Here is a 10,000-nt window from a genome sequence, read left to right on the forward strand (position 1 = left end):
CCAAGCAGTTGGAAACTTCTGGAAACTACAGGCTACAAAGAATACTTCATCTGCGTTTGTTAAAGGGGTGGTCCACTACGATATTATATTTTAAACTTCAGTTGATGTGTAATGTAGCTGTGTGAACATAAACAGCATCTCTGAATGTAAAATATTCAAAGTTTAATGCAAAGGGAGACCTTGATTTGTACAGAGTTAGCTTAGCAACGCCTACAATTAATGAATTTTGGGGACTACAAAAAATACTTCCGCCCCCTGTGAGATCACAAAAGTTCGTTATTGCGCATCCCACACTGCGCAGGTAAAGGCCGTGGCCAGAGGCGCTGTAACGTTACTGCAGAGAGAGAAATGCCATCCTGCTGTTTCCACAGAGCTGTTCTGTTTCTGTTGTTGGGCTTCCAAATGACACGACCCAAACACAGAAGTGCTTACAGTTCAATATTAATTATGTTCCAGAGAACTATAAAATACATAGCAAGCATGATTTGACAAAACACAGCTTCCAGAATCTCTCCCAGTTCAGTGCTGGATTCAGTTAAAATCTCCTCAAAGATGGAGCAAGGAGACGCTGTGAACTCTGAGTCATGACCTGTATGTGTTTTTATTTGTTAAAATTGATCATGACATGTACAGTGTCTAACTTTAACGGTGTGTTGTAGCAAAGATGTAAACAACGGGAAATTATGGTAACCGCTAACGACTTAGCTAACGTTACAAATCCATATTTATCAAACGGCTGTAAACGCACACACACACATACACATACACGCACTCTTGGCCAGCACCTGCGTCTCTCTGTGTGAGACGGCAGAATTTCTCTCTATAGGCAGCTATGCTATGCGTTTTACAACTCGGACAATAAAGTCGCAAAAGATATGTGAACGATTCATGTTACTTACACAGGCATATTCCGCATATGCATGAAAGACGTCCTGTAACGCATTGATTTAAAAAAAAATACAGCAATGATTTCCCAACTGGAGTGTAACATCAAAAACAAATCAATCCAGGCTCACAAAGGTCTCATCTCACATCTTGTGCTTTATTCTGTCACCACAGAAAATAACTTAATCCGAGCATGAGAGAAAAAGAACAATAAAAATCTCTCCCGCGCACATGCGCTTCTCGTGTTACAAATACTTCATCGTATACACGCATAAACACACTAAAAGGCACAGAAACAGTTAAAGGAGCCGCATCCCATTTTCACTCGTTACAGACACGTGTTGACTGACTGACTGACTGACTGACTGTTTACACAAAACGCGCGTGCTTGTCAGGGCGTGACGTGAAGCCGATCGGCGTATCACAGCATATTATGATGATGACCAATCAGAGTCACTTGAGGGTGGGCCTTTTAGAGGAACTAGGAAATATGACAGTCGTTTTCATGTTAGCTGAGTAGCTGTGTATAATCAAAGTGAGATTTATGAAAAAATAACACGATTTCCTTCAAGTTAAACATGAGCACACATTGCTTTGCATCTTATTAACACAACCAAGCCTTAAAAATAACATTCTGGACCACCCCTTTAAAGTAAGGATCAGTAAAGAGTAACTTACTAATGGACGTCAGGATGAGTTTCTTCCTCCATTTCTCAAATGTAAGTACGTGCGATTAACTCTAGCTTGCAAATGTATTTAGTTGTGATTTGTTACTTGTAACCGCGTGTACTGTATCAGGTTAACTGGCTATATTCTCTTATCGCGTGCAAAGTCACGTTAAAAACGCGACGCGTGCTGTTTGTTTACGGAGCTCCGTGGTAGAGGTCTGCATTCCCGCGGCTGTCCCCGCGCCAGATTTCTGCGGCGCGGGAATAAATTTCCGAATCAATCGCGGGAGCGGTCGGTAACAGGTTTAATTTGGGATGGGAGCGGGCTGTCTAGCAATATCGTGGATATTGCTATGCGAATGAGACAGAGCTTTGCCTGCCTGTGTGTCTGCTTGGCGCTTGTGTGTATGTGTTAGTGCGCGCGTATGAGTGAGAGAGAGAGAGAGAGAGAGAGAGAGAGAGCTCTGTCTGGCTGTCTCTGGACTGTTTAGCTGGGTGATTTTCGGTTATGTTCTCCCCCGCTCTTTAGCGGGATCGGGCGCGGCGGGCAGAAAACGGGGCGGTTCGAGCACCGGGACAAGAAATTCTAAATATAAGCGGGAGCGGTCGGGTTCAGGCTAAAACCTGGCGGGTGCGGGCGGAAGCGGGAGCGTTGTCGTCCAGAGGTGTGTGTGTGTTTGTGTGTGTGTGTGTGGCAGCTAAAATCCACGCCTACACTATGGAGCGCGTATGAACTGTGATTACTTTTATATTGCTGATTAGCTGTTGGGCATTTCATTCTCTGACTGAAGGCAGTCGACCAATCGCAACAGACTGTCATCGGTCCAATCAGCGCAGATTAGCTTTGCGCTAAGGAGGGGTTTGGGAACAAATGAATCACTGGACGATTCATACAGGAGTCGCTGGGATAATTAGGTAAAAATAAATGCAGATTATAGGACCACGAAAGTGTTTTTTGACCTTGCATGCATATTAGACTGTTGTTAGAGACCCTTACAACCAAGATATGACCCTATTTCATGTATAATATGGGCTCTTTAACATTAATGGCATATATATATATGTGTGTGTGTGTGTGTGTGTGTGTGTGTGTGTGTGTGTATGTATGTATATACATACATACATACATACATACATACATACATACATACATACATACATATGTATATATATATATATATATATATATATTAAGGGTGGAGCCGAACCCGAATACGGTATTCGGAAAGGCACGAATAGCGTGTTTTTACAAATACTTGATTCGAACAAATACTTGAAAAATTATTTGTATTCGGGAGCAAGAAAAACACTATATCAAAAAGCAGCGTTTCCTCATGAGACCACAGTGCATGCCCGCGTGAGTCAGTGAGTGAGAGAGAGAGAGAGAGAGAGAGAGAGAGAGAGAGAGAGAGAGAGAGAGAGAGAGAGAGAGAGAGAGAGAGAGAGAGAGAGAGAGAGAGAAAGACACACGCTCAGTGCAAAACGCGCCAAAGCCCGAAACTGAAAGCGAAACGTGACTGTTAAGGGACTGTTTCATTTGGATTTATTAATCATTCTTACTGTTCAGTGATCGCAAACTGCCGTAGTTTATTAAAGACGCAAACCTCTCACTGCACGTCAGCTGTGCGCCTTCAGCAGACCTCCTCATTCCTGCAGCACGAGAGCTTTATGATTGTTTATGCGCGCCAAAAGTGGCGGATCTGTCCGGTAAAATATCTGACTGCGTGTCACCGCATCCCTAAGGACTGTTTGGCGAAATATTTGACTGCATGTCACTGCATAACAAACGACTGAAAGGATATAACTAGAGAACTCTCCACTGTGCCACTGTGCGTATGGCAAGCCGTTTTAGCATTTAAACCTTGTTGAGACTATCCATAAATATATTTAGAGATATCTCTAATTATATTTTGACTTGTCATAATTATAATTCAGATTGGAAATATCTGCAAATATATTATGACTGACTAGTCATATTCCTCCATTGACTTCCATTGAAAAATATTTGCAGATATCTCTAAATAAACAAACAAACAAACTTTGTGTCTTTTTTGTGGCTGGCAGATGATAATAGCAAGGCTGCATCTTTTAGTATTATATAGAATACTTTTGTTCTGCCAGATCTCCCAGGCAGGGTTTTATTTAGATTTATTTAGCTTATTTTTGGAATTCTGTCCATTGGAAAAAAGTTCTTTCAGAAGAAGAACAGTTTTTTGAAGTATTATTTGTTTTTATTCTGTCTATTCAGTGTCCTTAAACAAGAACGGTGGTGGTGGGGTTCATAATATTCACAATGGTATTTTATTAGTTGTTGGTTTAACCATGGATGAGATAATGGCTTCTATGTTATTTTCTTTTCAATGACATTTCTTATCACATGTTTAAAAACAACAGCCAATATTGCATATCTATAATTTATATAATGGGTATAATTAAACAATACTTTCACTATAACGTAAATTAGAAGTGTAATAGAAAAAATATATATTTCTGCGCCATTTTGAATTTTACTCGAATACAAATACAAATACTTTTCCCCCTCAACAAATACAAATACCGGCTGCTCCGCACATCCCTAATATATATATATATATATATATATATATATATATATATATATATATATATATATATATATATATATATACACACACACATACATATACATACACACACACACACACACAAGCAAATTAATTTACATTATAATTAAATGGCAACATTTATGAGCTGTTAGAATAAAGCTTCATTCACACTATGAGTGACTCGAAGCGGTACAGCAACCACTTATTTTTAACGGACAGTGAGAGACTTACAGCAGGTCGCTATCCAGAGCAACAGACAGCTACAAAGTTGCTGCTAATGTGAATGAGGCTTAAGTGTTGCTCCCATAAAAAAAACTATGTTGTCTGTGTACTGAATAAGCCTGCACATTATATTGTTTCAGCATCGATATTGCAATGTGTGCATCGGAAACAGTCTCATCGCAATGTTGAGTTGACTTTGCACTGTAATTTGTATATTTACATATACAAAACCATAATGCATGCATTGTTTGTTGCACTTTTATCTTTGCTTTGTTACATTTATCTCTGCTTGTAGTTTGTTTCATACAAGTTATGCATGATTTACTCCCATACAGAATCATCCCAGTCAATTAAAATTCTGTACATTCGGTAAAACTTTAGGGACCAATTCTCACTATTAACTAGTTGTTTATCAGCATGCATGTTATTGAGATATTGGCTGCTTTTTAGCACTTACAGTGCATCCAGAAATTATTCATAGTGCTTCATTCTTTCCACATTTTTTTGTGATTTTTTTTATTTATTTATTTATTTATTTTTATAAATTTGCAGCAATTTAAAAAAATCTTTTTTCACATTGACATTATGGGGTATTGTGTGTAGAATTTTGATCAAATAAATGAATTGAATACATTTTGGAATAAGGCTGTAACATCAAAAAAATGTTGAAAAAGTAAAGCGCTATGAATACTTTCCGAATACACTGAACAAAGCACATATCCCCCATGATCTTATTCTACATCCCTAATCCTACTCAATACCTTAACAACTAATAATGAGTAAATTATAAGTTTATTGAAGCAAAGAAACTAAAATAGTTTGTTAAGTCTGAGAACAGAACCTTAAAATAAAAAGTGACCAAAACTTCTTTCAAAGTATAAAAAAGTATATCGCAATATATACAGCAGAAAAACAAAATATCACAATGTCAGATTTTTCCAATATCATCCTAGTTATGAATGTGCAGTGCTTATGATCTCCATACCAAGTATAACATCACATCTGAAGAAACCATCTTATTACCCAAGTCAGGTTGTTTCAAAAGACCAACAAACAACCACAAAAAAAAAAAATCCCTAGGGTAACATCATCAACACACACACCTGATGGCTGGAGTCCATTCCTACGTAAGAGTTGCGTGAACTGCAGTCGACCGGTGGCGTCTCATCCCGTGCAAAATCAGACATCTCTATTCCACCCCCTGGATCCCTGCACACACACACACACACACAAATGCACACACAGGTTAGTTACCTAGCAACACAGAGAAGAACAGCCCTGAGGGTTTCACAGAGTTAACAATGTCATTTATGATCAAACTTGCACAGTATCCCAGGCGCCAGCAGAGAAGAGATCATTTCTAGCATCTCTCCATTTAATGTCTGTCTTTCATTAAGCAGAAATCATCCCCCCTCCCTTCACTTTTCGGGAGATTATAATCATATTTTTAGGAGGTTTATTTCAGCTTGGGCCCCCAGAAGATAAAATGTAGCTGTGAACAGTAATCCCATGGCAAGCCTTTTTCATTATTCCTGTGATTTTGATTGTTGCCGCTAGAGGCAGTTTAGCGATTTAATTTATTTAGGAGATATACGCAGGTCACTGAAGGAATTTTAGACAGGTCTCTGAAGGAATTAAGAACACATGATCTCTTCAAATAAGAGGTCGAAGCAAAAATATCATATTTTTTCTTAATTAAAGAGATGTTTGTTGAACACTTATGAAAAACCTGTAACCACATACTTCCATACTTTTGTGTTCAACAGAAGAAAGTTAACATTGGGAACAATTTGAAGTTAAAGGGGTGGTCCAGAGTGTATTTTTAAGGCTTGGTTGTGTGCTCATACTTCATTTGTAAAAAAAAATCTAATTATTTTTTTATATATCTTACTTTGATTATATACAGCTACACAGCTAACATGAAAACAACTATCATATTTCCTAGTTCCTCCGAAAGGCCTGTCCTCAAGACGCAGCTAACATAATTAGCTGTGATTCACGGATCGGTTCCACATCACCAGGAAAAGCATCACGCCCCTACAAGCATGTGCTGTGCCTCTGCTGTGTTAATACTGTTAGTCAGAGAAGCTGCTTGGCATATGAGATTAAGCCTGAATCAGAGAGAAAATGAAGAGAACACAGCTGAACTCTAAAATAAAACCTGATAAGTGTCTTTCATATATATTCGGAATAAGCATGTGTAAGTAATATGAAGCATTCACATTTATTTTACGAGTTGGTTATTTGAGAAGTATAATATAGGGAAAGCGGCCACAGCGCTGGTGAAGAGTGTGAGTGTTTACAGCGGTTTGAAGGATAAATATGAATTTGTAGCTAAATTGTTAGCGGTGCCAAACAGCATTTCTCCTTGTTTACATCCTTCCTACAACATACCATTAACACTAGAAACTATGCATGTAAAAGATCAATTTTAACAAATAAAAATGTTTACAGGTTGTGGCTCACAATCCACAGCTTCTGCTATCATATAGGCTAGCTATATATCTTTTTTATAATTCTCTGAAACATAATTAAAATTAAATTGTTAGCACTTTTGTCTTTGTGTCATGTCCTTTGTAATCCCAAATACAAAAACAGAACAAGCTCTGTGAAAACAGCAGCATTTAGACGGCATTTTAGCTCTCTCTGCTACATTACAGCGCCTCTGGCCACGCCGCTTTGTTCTGCAGGGTGTATGCGCATAACCTGAAGCATTTGTGATCTCACTAAACCAAATTAATTTTTTTATAGTCCCCAAACTTTGTTTGCTGTAGGCTTTGCTAAGCTAACTCTGTAAAAGCCAATGTCTCCCTTTGCATTAAACTTTAAGAGGATTACATTAAGAGATGTTGTTTATGTTCAAACAGCTACATTACACATCAACTAAAATTTCAAATATCATATCATAGTGGACCACCTCTTTAGGTAAATAGTGAGTAAAGATTCATTTTTGGTAAACTATTCCTTTAATGTACCTTCAAATGCTCAATTTAAGACTCTATACATTTCACTTTTAACAAAAAAATTTTTAACCTTTATTTTATAGGACAGTGTAGAGAGGAGACAGGAATAAATGGGAAGCAGAGAGAGAGGATAAGAATTGGCAAAGAACTTTAAGCTGGGAATTGAACTCGGGTCGTCGTAAGCACCTTGGTGCTATGTATCGATGCACTAAGCCAGGGGTTTCCAAACTCGGCCCTGGAGGCCTGGGCTGCGTCCAAAACCGCATACTTCCATACATGCTAAAATTAGTATGCGAGCCGAGTAATATGTCCGAATTCATAGAATTCAAAAATCAGTATGCGAGAAGTACCCGGATGACTTACTACTTCCGGCGAGATTCTGGAGTTCGCATGCCATGCACGCTGTGCTATCCCATTATGCCCCGTGAGAGAATTCTTGAATTGGAGTGAAGCAACGCAACTGACGCGGGTAGGTCTCGTGACCATGACAAAATGGCGGATGTAGTACGTCCGAATTCCAATAATACTTTTCACATTCATACTGTATAGAACGTACTTTTCTAACGGCCGAGTAGTATGTTTAAATTCAAATGCAGTACCTACTGAGTAGTAGGCGGTTTCGGACGCAGCCCAGGTGTTCTGGAGAGTTTAGCTCCAACCCTAATCAAACACACCTGAACCAGATAATCAAGCTCTTACTAGTGCTGTGTCCCAATTCACATAGTTATACTATTCCCTAAAAAGTATGTAATTTTTTGTGCAAGCTTTGGGACATACTACTTCCTCGTTAACAGATCGTCATGTTGCTTAGTTACGTCACCTGTCCATCATCTCGACACATCATCCACATTTCTTTCATATTTAATGACCTGAATTAATAATCTGCCGTTCAAGAGTCTTTCATGCAGAGAAATCTCCTTAGGTCTTTGGGTAATTATGCATTCAGAAATTAATGTCCAAACATATCTTGATCAGTTCACATTGTTGCTGCAGATGAAATAAAACATGGAAAATACAGTTAAAATACGTTTCAGTTGGCTAGATATTGATTAACAGTCATTTAAACAACTTTACTGAAGCCTTTCAACTGGTTGGTCCACTATGTCCACCATGTTTGTAGTTTGTTTACACTTTTCGTTTGTAGTTCTAATCAAATTCACATCAAGCGAGCAATTGATTGTGGGCAATATTAGAGATTAGCATATGGACGGTACATTAAACCATCCGGGTACCTTTGGTATACACTTTTCAACATTTTACGGTTTGGGACATACTAATTATATTTTCGAACACTATTTAGGATGGATAGTTTGCAAATAGGGATGCAGCATAGGTATACTAAAAACTTCCTGGCAAGTGTGTAGAAGCATATTGGAGTACAGCAGGACACCAACAACTGTAGGACTGAGTTGCGCTAACCACTAGGCTATTAGCACTGACTCCATTCCACTTTAAAATAAAGATCAGTATGTAATAAAACAAGCAATGGGTTCTGTTCTAAAGCATGAAAAGTTGATGACTGTAAAACAAACTTTGCTGAAACGCTGCACTCATGATTTGAGTAACAGTGTTTAATGTGTTCCGACTCGGTCAGCAATGCGTTCTCTCGTAGAAAATGTGCAAGCTAGCATTTATTTAACCTCTGAAAGTTTGCAGCCTGTTTCGGACTCCTCTGAGCGAATGAACAAGAGCATCAGCTTTGTGTTCGGTGGTTTAATCAGGCTCTATTTCAGTTCTCCCAATTCACTCACCCTTTTCCCTCCTCCCTTTCTCTCTCTCTTTCTCTCAGTGGGTGATGAATGGATCCAGCATGACATCAGATTAGCTCTCAGAAACATCCCTACCACTGAGCAACAGCACTGTCCCTTAATCACAACTTTGCTTAGAATTGGGAGCTTTCCAAGTCTATGTACACCACATAATAAGACCCAATTTCATTCATCTAAAACAGGTGTAAACAGGCTTTAAGCTTGTCCACTAACGGACCACTTCCGCATGTTGTCGAAAACACATCTGATGTCAAATGGATTCGAACAATCACAAATAAAGACCTGCTCTCCACTTACTGACCCTACATGTGATCATTATAAGATGGGTTGTGAGAAAGCGGACCAAAAACAAGATATTTATACTTTAGTTGCTATGTACTCCTAATGCTTGCTTTCCTGCTCACTCGTAAACAACCTAACTAGAGGAGGAGCTAAGGCAAAAGTAATAGAGCGTGACAAATGCAGCGAAAAGTCTACTTGAAATCCAAACACAAGTGGTCCCATATGAACTGCTGTTTATTACCAGGTAACAGTAAATCCATCTCAGCTGTTCACTTGTGTTTAGATTGCTATAAGTGAAATCAGAACTGTTTTTGCAAGTTCAATTCATGAGATGATTCTAAACCTTCCTGTTCCTGAACCAAATCAGAACTTTACCTCCGAAGATTTCTAATTGAAATGATTGATAACCTATATTGAGATGATTCACAATCTGACATGATGACTCATGAAAGGCATAAAATATAGAGTATTTCTTGGAAAACATTGTGAATTATTTGCAGGTGAGTGGGCTTGACAAACCACCTGTAGGAGACTCTTTCCTCTTCATATGCACCAGACACTTTCCTACAAAACCTTGCATTGGAAAGACAAAGGATGTCCTGATCAGATTTTTCTGCTCTCAAGTT

At 38.6% G+C, this 10,000-nt stretch overlaps 1 protein-coding gene across 8 annotated transcripts in view; it reads right to left on the reverse strand.

Annotated features, from left to right (window-relative positions):
• Positions 1–10,000, reverse strand: part of pcnx1 (pecanex 1) — an 83,185-nt gene that overhangs the window by 56,207 nt on the left and 16,978 nt on the right. For all 8 annotated transcript variants that reach the window (XM_087279605.1, XM_087279604.1, XM_087279601.1 and 5 more), the window contains exon 3: positions 5,464–5,569. In XM_087279605.1, the coding sequence (XP_087135731.1) occupies positions 5,464–5,569 (106 nt within the window). The remainder of the gene's footprint in view (positions 1–5,463; positions 5,570–10,000) is intronic.

This window comes from Danio rerio, chromosome 13, assembly GCF_052040795.2.
Source record: "Danio rerio strain M-AB ecotype USA chromosome 13, GRCz13ab, whole genome shotgun sequence".
In the NCBI taxonomy this organism is placed as follows: domain Eukaryota; kingdom Metazoa; phylum Chordata; class Actinopteri; order Cypriniformes; family Danionidae; genus Danio; species Danio rerio.